General features: G+C 37.3%; 1 protein-coding gene across 1 annotated transcript; it reads left to right on the top strand.

Moving 5' to 3' along the window:
- The first annotated feature begins 3,101 nt into the window (after positions 1–3,101).
- On the top strand, positions 3,102–6,210 carry LOC143539979 (cell division cycle protein 48 homolog). Its single transcript, XM_077033154.1, has 7 exons — positions 3,102–3,153; positions 3,242–3,407; positions 3,532–3,760; positions 3,852–4,912; positions 4,996–5,277; positions 5,359–5,718; positions 5,799–6,210. Exons 1-7 carry the CDS (start codon positions 3,125–3,127, stop codon positions 6,087–6,089), a joined length of 2,418 nt encoding a protein of 805 aa, XP_076889269.1. The 5' UTR covers positions 3,102–3,124; the 3' UTR covers positions 6,090–6,210.
- Positions 6,211–21,623: the final 15,413 nt, after the last annotated feature.

A 21,623-nucleotide genomic window follows, 5' to 3' on the forward strand; every position in this document is an offset into this window, starting at 1 on the left:
AACTATGATAATCAAATTCCACATTGCCTTTTTGCATGACAAAATGGTAAATAACCATGGATCACAAACTCATAACAATAAAAAGTGGTATGCATACCATAATTAGTGAGAAACAGCATTTCAAAGTGTGAAAATATATATTATTCATTATGTAATGGCAACTACCATCCTCACTTCCACAAATTAGTGACACCTATGGGTGTTCACGGTCTGGTTTGACGGGTTTTTATCACCTAAATATGGAACAGAACCGTTGAAAACTAAAACCGAACCAAACCAAACCGTTTCTAACTGTTTGGATCCGGTTTGATTTCACAGTTTAGGCTTTTTAGGCCTTCATACAGATTGTTCACAATAAAGCAAATACATGAAAACAACCAAAAGTCGATAACATATAAACAAAAAGTTAGCATGTAAAGAAAGTTGGCCCATCGACAACTTATCATGGCATCAACACAATGTTATGCCGTTCACAAAAAAAATATATATATGATATATCAACAGAATGTTGCATGCAAAACCGAAGTGACATAAAAATGAAGTCTTGCCCGCAATAATTACTACATTGTGGCTTAGCAAAATGAGTTAAAATAAAACGCCCAAATTAATCGCAATTAAAATACATAAAATCAAATAACTCGAAGATTAAAAAAATTAAGAATTAAATATAGTTAAGCTTTATGGTCTGGTTATATGCGATTGGTTTTTGGTAAAAACCGCAAGCCAAACCGTTTGTTACAGTTTGTAAAAAAAACTTGAAGCTGACTAACCGAAAGTAAAAAAAGAAAAAACCGACCACAAAGGCAAACCGATGACCGGTTTCACAGCTTTGAACCGAACCATGGCCACTCCAAGACTGACACCACCATTTGGTTTTTTTCCATATAATCAATTAAGGTGCTTTAAAGAGAGTAATAGAATTTTAAATACTTGAATGATTTAACATCTTGAATAGTATTTTTGTTAACCAAAATCATGTGTGATTCAACAATATCTACAGTTAAACCAGAAGCTAAACTAATACAAGCCTATGCAGAGCTAAAATAAACTAAACAAAGTGATTAGCTTAAATTAAAACATTATTCACTGATTATGAATCTAAATCAAGAACACAAGTTCACCTGAGCACGATGACATCCAGTGTTATTGGAGGTTCAATCCGAGGAATCTTGGAACCCTAATCGGCGGATCAACTGCCCGAGTTCGATCAGCAGCACCCACTTACCTTTTGGGCCTCAATTTTGGGTCTGTACATAAATGGGCTGATATCCAAACCAACATAACTGTCTTCAGATAATAAATACCTTCGGCTTAATCGCTACCTTACTTCGTATTACGGTATGTCTCCATGCTTGACACCAGAACTAATAAACGGGTCGGGTGGAATGGGTCAATTCAAAAAAGAGTTAATTGGTTCGGTTTGGGATAGATTTAGGTTGAAAGGGGTCAAGTCAGAACGGGTTTTGGGTTAGAATGGGTTTTGGGTCAAAAACAGATTGGTTTAAAAAGTTTTTTTTTTATTATTGTACATTTCAGTTTTGTTTATGGTTTTTGGCACATGTTATGCACATTGAAACTTTCAGCGCCGGTCGTGCGTTCGGAGCTAGTCACATGTATCGGAGCTATGAAACGCACGAAACCCTGACATGATTCACGCTTAACACAATGCTTTGCGTGTTTACTGCCGATTATGAGTTTTAATGTCGATCACGTGTACCGAATCGAGAAACGCGTGTCTAGCACCACATAATGCGTGTAACTCGGCCTAATATGTGCCTAACTCAACACTTGACACATATCTGGCTTCGCATGATTAATCAACATTGATATGTGCGTTGTTGGTTACATGTGTTTAATGTTTGTTACATGTGCAGTGTCATTTATGCGTTTTTTTTTTGTCAGTCGGGCGCATCCTGACATCAATTATGTGTCTGATGCCGCATTACACGCGTATTGCCACCGCCATCTTGTTTGTTTAATGTTTTCTTGTCAACGCCTCTCCATTCATACACTAACGTGAGGGTTGCCCCACCATGTCTTCTAGTCATCATATCGGGATTTGTGCCATATTCCTCTCAGACATCAATTTGTTTGTGTTTTAGATTTTCAACGTATATCCCTTTTCAGATACTTTAAATAAGTCTTTGAACAATTGTTGCATTTCTTGTAATACATCAAAACCTACTTGAACTTATTTCCCGTTATTAGGAGGTGTTTGGGATTGTTTATTTTAGTCTTTTTATAACTTATCAACTTGTTTAAAAGTAATAAGGTTTTCGGGTTTGCTTTTCGTGTGGGAGTGATAAGTTAATAAGTTACAATTTTATAACTTAGTAACTTATTGAAAAGTTAAAAGAAGTTTTCATAAGGAATCCCAAACACCCCCATTAGTACGTCACTCATTATTCAGTGTCATCTTCTTGCACATCTCGTTCGAGTTATTGGCATTTTATCACATTTATCAATGATTATGGTCGTTTTACACATATTTTTTCATTAACGTACAAATACCAAGCTCTTCATTCTTTTTACCATGCTAGCTCTGTTGTTACAATTCTTTTTCTCTAACACCATCAAAAAATGTTAATGTGATAGTTAAACCAAACTGATTTAGTGATAAATGAGTCAGCCATTATATATCATATCTATTGCGCATATAAACCTCAACAAAACGAGGCACTTGCACGAAAAACTATCACATGTCTCAAATTCCAAGTACTTAACTTTTTAATGGCATATGACATAAGGGCAGTGAGGGTGGGCAGCCTCGGGTATCCCCTGTAAAAAAAGATATGATGTTTATATCAATGCGGACGTATTTTCAAACAACTTATTTTAACCTAACTCAAATCTTTTTTAAACTCTTTTTAACCCGGATATATAGACTTATTTTTGACCCGGATATGAGTCGGCTATTGCTACAATATCTTCGAACTTATTTAAGGCAAATAGAAGATATCTTTTTTTACAAGAAAGGTTGCGATACTTCTAGATATATATATATATATATATATATATATATATATATATATATATATATACACAACCAAAAACCCAATTCCAAGATCATCATAATCATAATCCATCCATCAATCAAACCCTCAAATCTTCACAACAATCAATCATGACTGATCACGCCGGATCATCCGACCCGTAAGTACCAATTACCCCTTTAATCAAACTAATACTATCTTCACTCTGTTTTCCTAATCAATTTCAATTCAATTCTTGTTGTTCACAGTAAGGCTGCCAAGAAGGACTTCAGTACCGCAATTCTCGAGCGAAAGAAGGCGCCGAATCGACTCGTTGTCGATGAAGCCATCAACGATGACAACTCAGTTGTGTCCATGCACCCAGCAACCATGGAAAAGCTTCAGCTTTTCAGAGGCGATACAATCTTGATCAAGGTAATAATTGTTATTTGTTCAATTATGTCATCTGGGGTTTGTTAAATTCATGTAAATTTTGTTAATTTAGTATATTGGTTGCCAAAGTTAGGATTTTTATAGGGTATGTGTGTTTTGAGTGTAGGGTAAGAAAAGAAGAGATACTGTATGTATAGCACTTGCTGATGACACCTGTGAGGAACCGAAGATTCGGATGAATAAGGTCGTTAGATCGAATCTTAGGGTTAGACTTGGTGATGTGATTTCGGTGCATCAGTGTCCTGATGTTAAGTATGGGAAGCGCGTTCATATCCTTCCGATTGATGATACGATTGAAGGGGTCACTGGAAATCTGTTCGATGCTTTCTTGAAACGTACGTTTAGTATTTTATAATCGATTACGGTTTGTTAAGTGTAATTTATTATTAATGTTCTGAGAATCTGTTTGGTTTGTAATATTTGCAGCTTACTTTTTGGAAGCATACCGCCCTGTGAGGAAGGGTGATTTCTTTTTGGTAAGGGGAGGAATGAGAAGCGTTGAGTTTAAAGTTATTGAAACCGACCCTGCTGAGTACTGTGTGGTTGCACCCGATACTGAGATATTCTGTGAGGGTGAGCCTGTGAGAAGGGAAGATGAGGATAGGTTAGACGAGATTGGTTATGATGATGTCGGTGGTGTTCGTAAACAAATGGCGCAAATCCGTGAGCTAGTTGAACTCCCGTTAAGGCACCCGCAGCTTTTCAAGTCTATTGGTGTTAAACCACCGAAGGGGATTCTGCTTTACGGCCCTCCTGGGTCTGGAAAGACTTTGATAGCACGTGCTGTTGCTAATGAAACCGGTGCTTTCTTTTTCTGCATTAACGGGCCGGAGATTATGTCGAAGATGGCGGGGGAGAGTGAGAGCAATTTGAGGAAAGCGTTTGAGGAAGCGGAGAAAAATGCACCGTCGATTATTTTCATCGATGAGATTGATTCGATTGCACCAAAGCGTGAGAAAACACACGGTGAAGTTGAACGGAGGATCGTTTCCCAGTTGTTGACTTTAATGGACGGGCTGAAATCACGGGCTCATGTGATTGTGATGGGTGCAACCAACCGGCCTAACAGTATTGACCCTGCATTGAGACGGTTCGGTAGATTTGACCGGGAAATTGATATTGGTGTGCCTGATGAGGTTGGTCGGCTTGAGGTTCTTAGAATTCATACTAAGAACATGAAGCTAGCTGATGATGTGGATTTGGAGAAGGTTTCGAAGGATACACATGGATATGTGGGTGCTGACCTGGCAGCTTTGTGTACCGAGGCCGCACTTCAATGCATCAGAGAGAAAATGGATGTGATTGATTTGGAAGACGAGTCTATCGATGCAGAGATTCTAAACTCTATGGCGGTTACAAATGAACATTTCCAGACCGCTCTCGGGACAAGCAATCCTTCGGCTCTTCGTGAGACCGTTGTTGAAGTGCCCAATGTTAGCTGGGAAGACATTGGTGGCCTCGAGAATGTTAAGCGAGAGCTACAAGAGGTATTACTATTAATATACTTTTATTATTTACATACATAATATTTTCTTTATTTTGATTAACCGTATAAACCATGGTTATGCAGACTGTTCAATATCCAGTGGAGCATCCTGAGAAATTTGAGAAGTTCGGTATGGCTCCGTCTAAAGGAGTTCTGTTCTATGGTCCACCCGGTTGTGGTAAAACTCTTCTAGCCAAAGCTATTGCAAATGAGTGTCAGGCTAACTTTATCAGCATCAAGGGTCCCGAGTTGCTTACAATGTGGTTCGGTGAGAGTGAGGCTAATGTTCGGGAAATTTTCGATAAGGCTCGTGGGTCGGCTCCGTGTGTCCTCTTTTTTGACGAACTTGATTCCATTGCAACCCAGGTTTGTTCACTTAAATCACTTAATTACACCTTAAATTTTATTCACTTTTTTATTTAATTACTTGATATATATTACGTGCAGAGAGGGAGTAGTCAAGGAGACGCTGGTGGCGCAGCTGACAGGGTTCTGAACCAGCTTCTGACTGAGATGGATGGAATGTCTGCCAAGAAAACGGTTTTCATTATCGGTGCAACCAACAGGCCTGATATCATAGATCCAGCACTTTTGAGGCCTGGTCGACTTGATCAGCTGATTTACATTCCTTTACCTGATGAGGAGTCGCGCTATCAGATCTTTAAATCTGCATTAAGGAAGTCACCAGTCGCTAAAGATGTTGATCTGCGAGCTCTTGCCAAGTACACACAAGGCTTCAGTGGTGCTGACATCACGGAAATCTGCCAACGGGCCTGCAAATACGCCATCCGCGAGAACATAGAAAAAGTAAGTATCATCATTCATAATATGTTAATGCATTTGCAGATATATATGCTTAAGTGGGAATATCTTTATTTTTTTGGTAGGATATTGAGAGGGAAAAGAGAATAAGCGAGAACCCGGAGGCTATGGAGGAAGATGTGGAAGATGAGGTGGCAGAGATCAAAGCTGCTCACTTTGAAGAATCGATGAAGTTTGCACGAAGGAGTGTTAGCGATGCTGATATAAGGAAATACCAGGCGTTTGCTCAAACACTGCAGCAGTCGAGAGGGATTGGTTCTGAGTTCAGATTTTCTGAGACAAGTGGACGTGCTGCTGCTAGCGACCCGTTTGTTGCTCCGGCTGGTGCAGCTGATGATGATGATCTTTATAATTAAGGTTTTGTTGAATAAATGTCTACTTGTTTAGTGTGCTTTTTATCTATGGTTAATAAGATGTCTCTAGTTTGTATGTTTGCACGGTAACTTTGTAAAACCATGTGTTATGAGTTTGTGAAAAAATAGTGGTAATATATCCTTAAAACATAATATTGTGTGGTATCTGGTGAAACTGTTTAAAGAGTTTCAACTGTTTTTTAGCAAATATTTGACGCTAAGCAGTTAATGCGGAAAAATATCGGATAGCGGCAGAGGACCGATATTTGAGATATCGGTTATCGCGGTAAGATATCGGTAATTTTAATATCATGCAGATATCGGTTATCGTGGTGAGATATCGGTAATTTTAATATCATGCAGAATATATATAGCACTTTAACACTAACAATTAAGTATATTCTCCTCCTATTAACAAATTAGCCTTTTGTAACACTAACAATTGTAGCAAGTAGGAACTGATTAAGACTCGAAACACCAACATTAAACACTAAAGTTGAAAATTAAGATTTAAAGCACTGATATCGGGAATACCGTTGATATATATATCGGTGAAATATCGGTCAATATCGGTAAAATATCGTTCAATATCACTGATATTATCGGTACCGATATTCTGACCGATATTTCATATGAGGGCCGATAACCGAGATACCACCTAGATTGACTGCATAGATTTGACGTAAGCATTAGTAAACCAGCCTAGAACCCCAAGATTCCGTACTTGAGAAGTGGAGAATCGCATTTGAGCTATTGACCAGTCATTGATCCAAAAAAATTTGCTTTTAAAAGAAAAATAGTTTGTAAACCTTCCCATAATTCTTCTATGAAACTTAACTTCCTTTTACAAATTTTATTTCGAAGAATTTTATAATTGAAACAGCTCTTAAATGCCTTTATTTAATGTTTTATGCCATTTAATTCTTAAGAATAAATTTCTTTATAGTACACACTAGATATTGGACCAGAAAGTGTAGTGGTTCCGTTTGCAGGCTGCAGCTTTAGACTGTGCTCAAACACGAGTGAATTATTTGGACTTTAAAGGTGTAAATTTTGTATTTATTCCTCACTGAAAACGCTTTAATATTAAAAAAGTATTTATTTGCTATCTTCTTTATTAGATAGATACTAGAAACTGAACGGGTTTGTGTTTGTTTATGTTTGCTCGTTAATAATATATATGGATGTAAAAAAAAGAACACAACTGAACATAACAAACATTAATGAGTTAACACGAAAAAAACGATGCACACGACCTAAAAATCAAGAAAACAAGACTAAATAGTAATAGGTCTATTTTTAATATATTAATAAACTCAATTAGAAAGTGTGTGTCGCGCGCGCATATATATATAATAGTTAATCATAATGATTTGAGGAATTGTAAAACGATAGTTTGAGATAAAATATGATTGAATTACGTATAAGTGACCAACAATTTTTTTATTTTTTATTTTTTATATTTGATGTCATATATCTCCAATGATTTATTATACTTAATATATTTAACAATGCATTATTTTTATTAATATAAATACTATGAGGCGAAATAAGAGAACGAGAAAACAAATCCCGGGTTCACAAAATTTTAACATTTGGCACACCAAGTTATGTACCTATCTATTAGATATAGATGTAAACAAATTTGAACAAATGTAATATGGTGATCACTAGGCATGAGATCGGTAATGTACCGGTACCGTCCCGGTATCAATACCGAAAGTACCGATACCGAATTTGAGAAAAAATGGGTACCGAATACCGTACCGAATATATCGGTTTGGTACCGACACGGTACCGGTATTTCGGTAATTTACCGCTTCGATGACGCTTTAGCATTTTATCTTTCTTCAGTAATCCAAACTAGCGTTTTATTTCTTTTTGCAACACAAAGTCAAACCATTTTTAGATGTATTATGTGGGTCAAAACTTCCTATTTTTATTACTCATTGGTTATTGTTAATTTATTGAATTTTTTTATGCTATTGTGATAAAACAAATTATAAAGTGGCAACACTTTTATAAATCTCTTCAGATTGTTCTTTCATCTTTAAGCTAGCTGGTGTTTTGAAATCTTGAATGATAATGCTTTAACTGTGTAATTTGTTGCTTTTCAAGAAAAAAAAACTGAGGTTTGTAATATTAATTACGAACGAAATATAGATAATTAGATACTCTGATTAAAATTCCCTTAAAATAGGTAAATACAATTAGTGATACCTTTTAAAATTCAATCAAGGATCCTTAAAAATCTCTAAATATATCTTAAATAAATTCGGTACCAATACCGATTTTTACCGCCAAGTACCGGTACTGATACCGCTTTTTACCGATACCGAATTTAAGAAAAACGAAAACCGACACCGGTACCGCTAATGATCGGTCGGTACAGTAATGATACGGTACCGGTACGATGTCGGTATTCGAGAAAAAAAGCTCATCCTTAGTGATCACAGATGAATGTAAACAAACAGACATACACGAATTTAAATGAATTAATAATGTTCATGAACATAAATGAACAAACGATAATATGTGTACATGTTACTTCATTTAACTAAACGAACAAAAGTTTTGTTTATGTATGTTTGTTTATAAAAGGAAAGCAAACACTTCTTGCTAAATACTTTTGTTTCTGAGTTAAAAGGCTCTTCGATTCAACTTATGATTAGCTATATTCCATAGTACCAACGTCACTGTTTCGATTGATCAATTATTCAAATTACTGCAAGATAGCGTGTGGATGTGGACATATTTGAAAAGAATAATCATTTCATTCAAAAATAGTGACATGAATACATATAGTATATTACTATTAGTAATATATATAAAAGAGAACTTTGGTGTCGCAAGTGTCCGATTGGGCAACTTAACGACACCTTAGTGGTCAATTTAGCTTTTTTTTTATTGTTTATGTTTTTGTTCCGGTAACATAACGTAAATCGATCGAATACCAATTTGGGATTTTTTTTTTTGTTTTAGTTTCGGTGTCATAACAAATGTGACGGTTGCCGATCGAATTCGCATAGACTCGTCATATTTTGTTTTAGTTATAGGGCTGTAACGAACGCAACTAAAACTACCAAATGCCATATTTGTTTTTTTATTTAGTTCTAATTACTGTAACAAACTCGAAGGAGACTAACCGATTTGCTTAGACACGCCACCTCAACGCCTGAGATTGACAACGTTCGGGTTTTACCAATGCCCGAGTTTTACTAACCATTGTCACCCCATTGGTCAACCTCAATTTCTAAAGCACGTAATCGAAACAGAAAGAATTCACATCGATTTACCGTTTCAACGCCTGAGATCGACAACGATTGAGTTTTACTAACGACTGGATTTTACCGATATGCTCCGGCGTAACGCGCCGGGTGACAATCTAGTTATATTACATATGAGGAGAAAAAAACTAATTTGATATAAAATTTAAATAATTATAAGTGTTAACACGTGCCATAATCCTATAAAATAATTATCTTTTTGAAGTTCAAACATTACATATTTCCGTCCCATATAAATGAAAAAAAAAATAAGTAATGTTTTAACTTCGAAAATTTAAGTAATTATAAGTCTTAACACATTGCATAATCCTATCAAATTGAGTTGAGTAAGCTTAAGTTTAACATTCCAGCTTGATCTTAATTTTGAGCCGTGTTAACTAAGTATGAAGTTCGAGTCAAGCTCAAGCACACACTGGCTCGGTTTGACATATTAACAACCTTTAAGTGTTGGTCTCGTTGCATTAGACGTACACTTCATTAATTGGTATATGTATGTATCATGTGTCTAGGCTTGTAAACAAACCGAACGAATAAGAACAAAGATATATTCGTGTTCGTTGATTTAACTTTAAACGAACACAAACATAAATCAATGGACATAATTATAAAATTTTCAAGGGTATTAATCCAAACCCGAATAGTAAGGGACCTAGTTATGAGCTTTACACGCAGAAGCCAAGTGCTTTTCACAGTCTCAAAACACGTGTGTCCCACACATGTGCTCCACGACTTATAATGTTAGTACTTTCTGCTTTAATACTTGCACGCCATCTTAATATTGTCAGAGACGCACGTGTTATTTGACTAGACTTTTTGTTCCCCAATCTCTTCTTTACTTCCAACTACCACTTAACTCTAAAATAAACCTATGCACTATTTTTTCCCTTTTTAAAATTTACTTCATGTAAATAAATCTTTTAATATTCAAATATTCTTTTTTATTGTTAAACTATGTATGTGTTGTAGAAGCTTTAGAGGGTTTTTGTGAAAAAAAGAAAAGGTATGTTAAACCCTTAAAGAAAGCTTTATTGAGGTTTTATGTGAAGTGTGGTATTGAGTTAAGGTGATTTGTTTGGTTGGTTATATATATATATATATATATATTATGTAATATTATAAAAAAGGAGTTTAAAAATAATCAAATGGTGCCCCAAGTCCTCAACTCTCGCCAAGCCCTCGATTCGATTCTCTTCTGGCATCCCATCATGGTGGTGCAGGCGCTCCGCGACCATCTATTATTAAATATTATAAGAGAGAAAAAATAAAAAATATCAAATCCTGCCCACATCTGCGACTTTGGCTAAACCCCTATCGTGAGCCCCCTCCAGCGCCCCTCCGTGATGGCGTTTGCAACCGCACCCACTGATGTGACACCAATTGCGAAATGTGTGAAAGAGATTGTAATTTGCTTCTCATTATAATTATATATATTAATTGAGAAGTGTCCGCTGTCTCATATTTTGTTGCTGTGCTAGCGCTATCATTTTTAAAGCATATGTTACAAGTAGTTAATGCGTGTGGTTGTTGCCACGTAGGGTTATGCGTGTCCTTCCAATAACTAACTCCTCTACAATTTATCACTGTTTCTTCCTGGCTTCGTTCTCTCTCTCCGCCAGCCAGGCGATTCATGAATTTTGTTGCTTCGTTTGTTTGTTGTTAACTGGTATGTTGATTCATTTGATTTTCTCACACAAACTATAAGCCGTAATTATTAATTTATTTTTGTTCAAAAGGAGAGACAGAGGGGAGCAAAGAAATAGAAATATGGCGGAGTGGGTGGCAGTTCAGAGACATAGACCCACGGAGAGCCTTCGACTTCTTTATCTCACATCGAAATTTTAAATGCACTAACTGGTTTTTAATGACTAGCAAGAATTATTGCCAAGAAACTAAGAATAGTATCCCTAGGTGCTGCTCCATCCAAACACTTCCATCACTCGGGTTAAGATTTCCCCAAATGGCGTCATAATTAATATCGACACATGCATCTACTTACTACTTTTACCATGGTTGTGTTGTGTGTATTACTATTACTTGCAAAGGAATTAAGTATGATAGTTTTACTTGGCACAAATGGTTCTTAAATAAGCATTCCAAACGAAAAAGGTTAATAACTTATGAGATACTTAAATGAAGTTTTCCTGCTATATTTAAAAATGTTTTGAATGATTAAATATAAACAAAACCTATTTTAAATCAAAATATTGTTACTTGTTGGTTAAATTGAAAGACAAGAAATAATCTGACTTACACCATCTGAATAGATACATTAAATGCAAGTTTTTGTTAGTGAATTATCGTTCTAAAAAAGGAAATCCTTCTTACAATCACTCCATCAAACAACCAACATGCCATCACCCTATTTTCCTCCTCTGCTCTCTCGTATGACACAACCCAATACCCACCCACATCCATAATTATTTACTAATCGGAGCAGCAGTCAGCCATCTTCGAACCGACACCACAACTGCTCCTGACCTTCGACGTAGCCTTAATCGAAGCCTTTGTCTTCATTTGCTTTGATTCAAATCAGGTGCACCGATTTATACAATCCAACTGCAAATCCCCCATTCATCCGTAATAACCCAAATCCCATTTTCACTTTGTACATTTAAAAATGAATCATCATCAACTAAAATTTTGAAGAAAATAGTTGCCCGCCAGGTGTTTGACAAAACGCCTCAATGAAATAATCTTTGTTTTTGGTGTTTTGAGGAGGGGAGGGCAACGGGTGGTTGCTCTCCTCCTTCCTCTTTGGTTCGGGTGTTCATTCCTCAAACTCAACTCGAGTTTTGTTTTATTATTATTTTTCTTGGTGTGGTACTTGGCTACCGGGGTGTTTTGTGGGTCGGTGGTGGTATGACCGGGGCTATTGAGGAGGTTGTTTGGCCGTGTCCGTTTAGAGGCTTCCACTGTTGCCCGGATGGATTACCGGGGTCCAAGGGGGTTCGATTGGCCGCACATATTAAGCGGCTTCATTTGTCATCGGATGACAAGAAAGAGACCTTACGGGAGGCGATCTCGACAAATTTGGATTTGTTTATTTCGGTTGGTGAGGCTTTAAAGGTCTCGCGTAGGTGGATGTGTGAAGCGTGTATGGAGTCACATGCTCTCCGTCGGGGGTGCCATCATGATGACGGGTCGGTCTGGTACAAGTGTGTCACGGGAGATGTGGAGGAATATATAGTGGGGATTGCGAAGCCACATGTTGGGAGGGAAGTTGTCGCGGTGGGAAGGGTGGAGGTGGATGTAGCTCTCCTTGAGCGTGTCTTCACTCTTCCTATTACGACTGTTAAAAACATTCCTCATAGTTGTCGTATGGCTTTTTCCCAAGCCTTAGTGGGTGCTCTGGGTAAGGTGGCGGCTATGCCAGAGTCTGTTGAGGCGTGGGTGAAACTGTTGTTGTTACCACGTTGCACCTTACGAGTTTTCAGACCTTCTAATCGTCAGCAACGCAGGTCTGGCAATAGAAAGTCTGAGCAATGCCGAATTATTCAACGGTTGCTATCCGCTTGGGGTGACCGTGACGGTTTCTTTGAGCTCCTTATATCGCTTTTTAACCAACCCCTAGGAGATACCCCGGGTGGTGATGCGTTTGTACCCGAGTCTGACAATGCCGGGTTGGGCGCCAATGTTAAACAATGTTTGCGAAAAGTTGCGGACGGGCATTTCACTGCTGCGGTCAAGGTATTATGCTCTTCAGGGGTTGCACCTTTCGGTAAGGATACTTTGAACGCTTTGTTGTCTAAGCATCCCATCATGGCACCTCCGATTATGCCTGCTTCCTTGCTTTCTGAGTCTCCCCTTGTCGTGGACGTTGATAGTGTGCTTGGGTGCATTAAGTCTTTCCCTAAAGGGACTTCGTGTGGGTGGGACGGTTTGCGAGCCCAACACATTTTAGATGCGTTGTGCGGAGAGGGGTCTCCGATTGCGGATGGTTTGCTCAAGGCTATCTCTGCGGTGGTTAATTTATTTTTGGGGGGAAGGTGTCCTAAGGTGTTGGCAGAGTTTGTTGCGTCTGCCCCACTTACGCCGTTGCTTAAACCGGACAATGAGATTAGACCTATTGCCGTTGGGGCCATTTGGAGGCGGTTGGTCTCTAAGGTGGCTATGAGGGGTGTCGGGAAGGAGATGGTTAAATACCTCGGTGACTTTCAATTTGGGGTGGGAGTCCCCAGTGGGGCAGAGGCCGTGCTTCATAGCGCGAACAGGTTTCTAAATCAGTTTCATTCGGATGGGTCATTGGCTATGCTTACTGTTGATTTCTCCAATGCCTTCAACTCAGTAGATAGGACGACCCTTCTACATGAGGTTCGGAGTCGATGTCCTTCCATTTCTCTTTGGGTGGATTTTTTATATGGGCAGTCGGCTAGGTTATATGTGGGTGATACTTTCATTAAATCCACCACTGGGGTTCAACAGGGGGACCCTCTTGGGCCTCTCCTTTTTGCCTTAGCTTTGCACCCACTTGTTCACCAAATCAGAGATCGGTGCAAGCTTCTCTTTCATGCTTGTTACTTGGATGATGGCACGATTATCGGGGATACTAGAGAGGTAGCCAAAGCATTAGATATTATCAGGTCTGAGGGGCCTCGTCTTGGTCTTGAATTAAACGTTAAGAAAACAGAGTTATTTTGGCCAACATGCAATGGGGTGAAGGCACAGGAGGGGTTGTTCCCTTGCGGGATTGGAAGGCCGGTGCTTGGCGTGAAACTCCTTGGTGGTGCTGTAAGCCAGGATGCGGGGTTTATCAGCAGTTTGGCTATGAAAAGGGCATCTAGCGCTTTGGAACTGATGAGCTGTCTCCCAAGACTTCGGGATCCTCAATGCGAGCTTCTTTTGCTTCGCTCATGTATGGGAGTCGCCAAGCTTTTGTTCGGTTTGAGAACATGCCAACCTATGTATGTGGGGGAAGCTGTTTCTATATTTGACAATGGTCTTCGAATGGCGATTGAGGACATCGTGGTTTGTGGAGGTCCGTTCTTTGGGGATCTCCAATGGAGGTTGGCGTCACTTCCGATCCGTTATAGGGGGTTGGGTCTCTGTTCGGCCGAGGATGTATCTACATATGCTTTTGTGGCTTCGAGAGCACAGTCGTGGTGTTTGCAAGACCATATTCTTCGGGGTTGTGATATTTATGGGTTGGACTCTGATTATGGGTGTGCGATGGATCGTTTACGTACTTCACTTCCAGATTTTGATCTTAGCAGGTTCTCTAATAAGGACACCGCCCCCCCCCCCCTAAAGCCCAACATGTTGTGGCGAGTGCCTTATTTAGTGGAATCGTCAAGAGTTTAGAAGTGAAGTTTGATCTATCCCCTCGCCAAAAGGCGGTGTTTGAATGCCTTCGGGCTCCTCGGGCTCAGGATTTTCTAACGGCTATCCCCATTGAAGGATTAGGCCAACGTATGTCGGGTTTGGAGTATCGGGCTATCCTTAAGTACCGGTTAATGATCCCTATGTTCCCGACGGATGAGCCTTGCCCAATTTGTCGCAAGGTCTGTTTGGATTCTTTTGGTGACCATGCGGTGCATTGCAAAGAATTGCCTGGCTTTAAATACCGACATGATCTGGTTAGGGATGTTCTGTGTGATGTTCTTAAACGGGCAGGGATTTCCGCTAAAAAGGAGGCCCCTGTTAACTTTCTCACGGATCCTATTGAAGGGAGGTCTACTTTACGACCAGCTGATATTCTTGTGTTCGGGTGGGCAGGGGGGAAACACGCCTGTGTGGATCTTACAGGAGTGTCTCCTCTTGTTGGGCTCAGGGACCGTGGGTTTGTTGTGGGTCAGGCTGCTTTGAAGGCTGAATCGGGCAAAGTTGTTAAACACGAGAAAGCTTGTTTAGATAATCAACATGTCTTTCTACCATTTGCCTTTGATACATTTGGTTTTCTGGCTCCAGAGGCTGTGAAATTTTTGAGTAGGGTTCAGCGCGTCGTACACGGAACCTCTTCAGCTTCTAGGTCCCAAAGCTTCGTTTTTAGCAGGATTGACTTTGCTGTTCAAAAGGGGGTTGCGGCGCAGCTTGTTGCCCGTTTGCCTGCCACTTTATTGTAATCGTTTTATAGTAAATTATATAAAACTTTTATTAATCCAAAAAAATAAAAAAGAAATAATCGAATTTTCAACAATAAAGCTACCTTGGTGTATGAAATCAAAATTACCTCTTTATGTGGGTGAAACATTGAAGCTAGAAGTCGACTTTATATTGGGAGAAGTAGAGTAAGTTTAAATTTATTAACTTTCCTTTGTAATTTGTAGTCATGTTGTGGCACTTTGGTTGTTTTCTTTCTCTTTTCTTGTATGTTCCGATCACATGCGGGTTTTCTTTTTTTTTTTGTTTTATAAAATTTTGACATTTCAAAAGAAAAAAAACGATTATATATGAAATTAAAACATATATTTCGCAACTTGTGGTACGTTTGCGTATTATTGATGCATTATAAAATTCATCTCAAAATTTAAATGTAAATTTTAGGTAAATATACAAGTGGATGAGTAATTGCAATAACGAAAGCATTTCATTAATTGCAATAAAATTTCATACCCACTATGTTTATCAAGCTGCTAGCCACAGCACCCACCTAGGTACAACCATCATGTTTACAACATTAATCCTGTTATTATTACACATTAAATTCATACTAGTTATTTGTACTTCATAAGTTTGAATGATCTATGTATATACATACATACTATATGTTTTTAGGAATAAGTATTCATCTCTTTATAAATTTAAATTTGATTAATCCAACTTGCCCGTGACCTTATAGTCCAATGGTGTGATTTTTGTCTCGCATGAAGTGATACGAGTTTAAATTTTTGAAGCGTAAGATTAGATAGATTTTACGTGTTAAAAAATTGTCGTTAAAAAAAATAAAAATGAAAATCTATATGCATGCCTTGAAAAGGAGAGCATTACTAGCAAGTGTTGAAAAAAAGAGGAAAATGCAACAGTAAAAGGTGGCCGCACGAGGGGGGACCTGCTGGGGGAAATTTTATGACTCAAATAAACAATTATTTGAGCTTTTTAACATGATGGAATTTATTTTTCAAAGAGTAAGTTAATTGCTTTATATATATTTTTTAAAGATAATCCTCTCCAGTGTTTTAAAAACCGGTTTAAACCGGCCGGTTGAACCGGTTAAACCGGATTTCGCACAGTATGCCGGTATTTTGAGGCCGGTATTTTGGCCGGTTTACTAGAACATCGTATCGGCGGTTTTTTTCTAAAATACTGGTTTTTACCGGCAAACCGGTTTTATGTCCTAAATTTGTTTGATATTTGCGGTCCATATTTTATCAAAATTACTTTTAACCTAACAATTAATATCCAAACGTGTAAACTTTAGGATTGTTTTTTTAAAAATGAATGCTTTTGTATTATTATTTTAATACGGATTAACTTTTGGAGTATTTTTTGTTATGAAATCATTTAATTTTGGGTTATTTTTGGATTTAAAGTTATATTTATAGAAAATTAAAAGGTAAACTATTCAATCGGTTGAACCTCCCGGTATAACTCGGTTCAACCGGTTGTACCACTTTTTAGCCCAATCCGATACGAGTAAAAAACCCGTTTTTAAAACATTGATCCTCTCTACTTAACTCATATGAAGTGTAAATATATGTAAAATTCTTGTACGGTACTTAAATAACACTATAAAATCCCAATTTTATATAGATAATCATTCTGATTTCATGTTGAGGGAGGGGTTACCGGCTGAACTTTGCTACCTTCTCCACCGCTGATGCCACATAGATCCAGACCACGCCCGCAATACCATTGTTGTAGTCTTGTAGATACTCTAAACTAATATAATCAATCATTTCACTATCTACACAAAGGGAAAGGCTGAGATTGAAATATGGAAATCAAATCAATCTTTCCACCTCTTCATCGGATCATGAGGTTCTCTGCACCTTTTCAGCTAAGATATACCAAACTCACCACTTGCAAAAAAATATCCCAAAAGTATAGAAATAAATGTAAAGAACTTTTTACACACCAATAATTACTAATTTAAAGTCCATAATTATAGTAAGTAGTAACTTAACCCCCGCGCTGTCGTTTTAGGCGTGATTAAACCATAAACACGTAAAGAGAAGCATACCAAAAAAACACGTTGTGACGAACTTGAAAATCTAGAGAAAATCACGTTGTTATAAAACTGAGCGTTAAAAACACGAATACGACTTGATTTTTAACAAAGAGAACGTAAACCGAACCTAAAGCCTTTCAAAGGTTATGAAATATATAGAAAAAGATAGAAAAACTATAATGTTACTTACGAGTGTGTTATCAGTTGAGGGTTTTTTTAATATACAAAACTATATTATGTAAATTATAGGAATTTGGTGAGACTCTTAGTGTCACTTTCATTTTGGTGGGGTGGTCAACAGGTTTCTCTTAAAGGTTTTCTCTTGGGGTAGTGCTCAAGTTTGAATATGCACTCTGTGAATTAATATAAATGAGATTTGAATTTAAGTAAGATGGGTTGCATGTGAATGGTAATTCTTTTGAAGTCTCGGACAACCGGTTACACTTGCATGTTCAAAATAATAATAAAAAGAGAAAAAAGACAGACTCTCAGTCCAACTTTTTCTCTGAATACAAAAGCCTAGCCCGTACACATGCATTCTCGTATTCAAACACCACCCACCACAACAGCGTACAAGTTCCAAATTTTAACTCCATAAAAACCTATGACCATCATTGCCGTAAAAATACCTACCCTTTTCCTCTCAAAAAGGTATCTATCACCACTCAAATTGGTCATATATATATATCCATCCATATATATACATATATAGTGAGAGAAAGCCATAGAGAGAGGAACAAGCATATATACTTCATAGATTCGTGTAAATGGAAGTGGAGGAAATCAGTAGGAGCAAGAGCAGCAGAAATAGCAACACAAGCGGGTGTAACGGTGGCGGTGATGGGCACGAGCAAGAAACGTGCAACAGATCATTCGGGGAGAAGTGTAGCCATATAGCAAAGAAGCAAAGAGCTAAATTTTACATTGTAAGGCGTTGTATAGCCATGCTTGTATGTTGGCGTGACAAGGAAAAATAATCTCTCACTCTCTCTAATTTCACTTGTTGATTATATGCATAATATTTCTGTGTCTTTTGTTTTCCCCTTTTATTTATTGATTTTGTTAGAAAATATTCTGTCCCACCATTTTCTTAGTTAACTATTCATAACAAACAAAAAGAACTCTTGGTTTCTTCCAAGTTTAAGATCTGTTTGAGGTATATGTTCTTTGGGTTTTTAATACAGCTTTATGGTCTATATCCTTCTTTCTTTCTCTATAGAGAATGATATATATACTGATATTAATATTATACACTCTCCAACTGTTAAAACTGTAGATATGTGGATTCCAGTTGTTATTAGAGACTAAATTACAAATTTAGCTAATATATTTAGGGTTTTCCATATCAGATTAATCTTATTAATTGTTGCTTTTATTACTATACTACTGTTGTTAATATTATTATTATCTATATAATATAACAGAATATAATTTAGGAACAAGAGAATAAATGTGTTCTCTTTTATTTTATTTTTTTATGTAACTCTGAGTTTTTTAGGGTTTTTCCAAGAACGTACGTCTTGGAACTTGTATGTATTTGTCTTACGCATTGTTATTATAAATTTAGATTTCATGATATTGTTGTCTTAAGCTGATCTGTGCTGTGAAGGATGGAGTAACAATTGGTTTTTGAGATTAGAAATAAATCAAACTTGGGGGTTGCTTTCTTGAATTGGAACAAATTATTGAATTGAGTCCCCTTAATTTTGTGAGAATATATGGTGATTTTAAAGTTGAGATTGTAGACTTCCTATATTGATTATCTGATATAAAACATAAGTAGGCATGTCAATCTTCTGCCAAGTAGCCCCTGCTCAAGCCTAACTATTCCTAGCCAAACTTTTACCTGCTAATACAATGTGTATACTAAAAGTCAGCGCGACTGAGTTATTTCTAACTTAGCATTCATATTAGCTATAACAAAATGTAATAACAAATTCGTACCACATGCGTGGGCATAAAATTTTCGTCCATAACTTACCTCCCTAGTACATCATAAGTCAATAGGTCTATCTTATCTAAATCTACTATCATACCATCTTGATGACCACTGTCATCGCTTTCCAGGAGCCCATCAAATGCTTATAGAAGAGCCCAAGTTGACTTATATAACATTCGTACATATACTCACTCATCATACTCATTCAACATACACACATTTTGGATAACATACAACCCATCCCCTTACCTCACTAGTATGCGTACCAACCAAAAACAGCTAGAAAATGCCTCTAGAACACACCTGGTATCTGGAATAAATTTAACTGAACTAATTCTTTAATCCAAACATGTGTGCATGTATATGTTCACATACGAACAGTTAATCTCCATCAGGGGCGGACCTAGTTTATAGGAGGAGGGGTAGCCTCCGCTACCATCAACGTTTCGCCTGTAATGTGAAAAAAAATATTTTGGTCGGTTTTCATTGTTTCGTTACCCTTGAAAAAAATAATGTTACCCCTATGTATTATTGTATTAATACTTAAACCTAACAAAAATCCACTTAAATTATAAAGCCCAAATCAAAAAACCCAATAACCAATTTGATACTTAAACCTAACAAAAACCCACTTTTAAGTTTAACAATAAAAAAATGACCGGATATTGTGAACACAGGTACACAGCCGACTTCTCTCTGCCTTTCTAGACTCTGCTCACTGCACACCGCTAGTTCACCTCGACTGCCTCTACCTGCCGCCACCTCCACCTCCAGCCGCCACCAGCCACCTCCTGACCTCACTCGGCCACTCTACCCCCGGCCTCTCCTTCTTTCTGGTAAGATTTCTTGTATTTAGGGATTTAGGATTATGTTTATATTGGAATTAATTTGGGATTTAGGGTTTATGTTTAAATTGGAATTAATTTGGTATTTAGGGTTATGTTTAAATTGGAATTTATTAGGGATTTAGCCTTTAGTTTTATGTGCAAATTGGAATTGATATTAGGTTTTTGGTTCAAATTTTGTTTATGAAACTTTGAAGATGAGTAAACAACCTCTTATTAGCAATCTTTTTGGACGTCAAAGAAAAAAACACGATGACATTGATTCATCACCAAGTTTAAATATTCCAGTTTCAAATTCAAACACGTGTGATTCTTTTCTTTTCTTATTTAATTAAATATATGTTTATCAATATTTTTGTTGAGTAAACTTTGAAACTACTCATTAACAATATGTATATGTGTTTGATCTGATCGAAAGATATCAATAAAATTATTGTATTAGTAAGCTAATAAGTTTGAATAATTTTATATTATTAAGCAAACAAGTTTATGTATTTTTAATGCGACATATAATAAAACAACTTTTATTGATCCGCTTTGCAAATAGGTTAACCGGGCACCGGTACGATTGTAACACAAAGCCGGGCCAGGGACGCACTAAACGCGTAACTCGACACCTGCACGAGCAAACGCATTACTGGGCTCCGCTACGCGCGAAACGCGTAACCATACCCCGTAAACGCGAAACCGGTAAACAAATTTCTTAATGTACGGTTAAAAAAATTTTTTACGCTACCCTGAAATTATTTTCTAGATGCCACTGATCTCTATATTATGTGAAAACTCCCAAGTATATGCTCACTAGAAGTAATCGCTCATCAAAAGTAATCCTTAATAAGAGATTCATGTTTGTCAATGCAATATGGGGATTGTCTGCTAAAATATCAAAATCGATAAGAACATTTTATGGTCCTGTAAACGGAACATCTATGTTGTATATGGGTGGAATGGCGTGCGGAAAAGACAAACCATGGTGGACTAAGAGAAAATGAGTTTTGCACGGTGTTTGTTTGATAAAAAATAAATATTAATAGTCAATTCATCTTTTGTGGCCCAAGATATATATCATATATATCGTTTTTCATTGTATATTTGCTGAATATAAAGAGTTAATTGCCCGTTTGCCCCCTGTGGTTTGTCAAACTAGCACGTTTGCCCCCAGTGGTTCCGAAATAGCACCATTGCCCCCTGAGGTTGTTTTTTTAGTACCCGGGTGCCCCCAAACATGAACGTCCGTTAGTTTTCACCGTTTGGTGTCAGAAAGTTTAGGGTATTTTCGTCTTTTCACCGTTTATTATTATTATTATTATTATTATTATTATTATTATTATTATTATTATCCCTGCAACACTCTCCAGTGAA

Source organism: Bidens hawaiensis, unplaced genomic scaffold (assembly GCF_021521415.1).
Source record: "Bidens hawaiensis isolate Kalapana, Puna unplaced genomic scaffold, B.hawaiensis_p1.1 tig00012097_1, whole genome shotgun sequence".
Lineage (NCBI taxonomy): Eukaryota > Viridiplantae > Streptophyta > Magnoliopsida > Asterales > Asteraceae > Bidens > Bidens hawaiensis.

Bases quoted from the DNA above. Each gene is read 5' to 3' on its own strand.
- LOC143539979 (XM_077033154.1), top strand. From the start codon at position 3,125: ATGACTGATCACGCCGGATCATCCGACCC. The intron at 3,761-3,851 runs GTACGTTTAGTA...TAATATTTGCAG, and splicing joins GTTCGATGCTTTCTTGAAAC to CTTACTTTTTGGAAGCATAC. The intron at 5,719-5,798 runs GTAAGTATCATC...TTTTTTTGGTAG, and splicing joins TCCGCGAGAACATAGAAAAA to GATATTGAGAGGGAAAAGAG.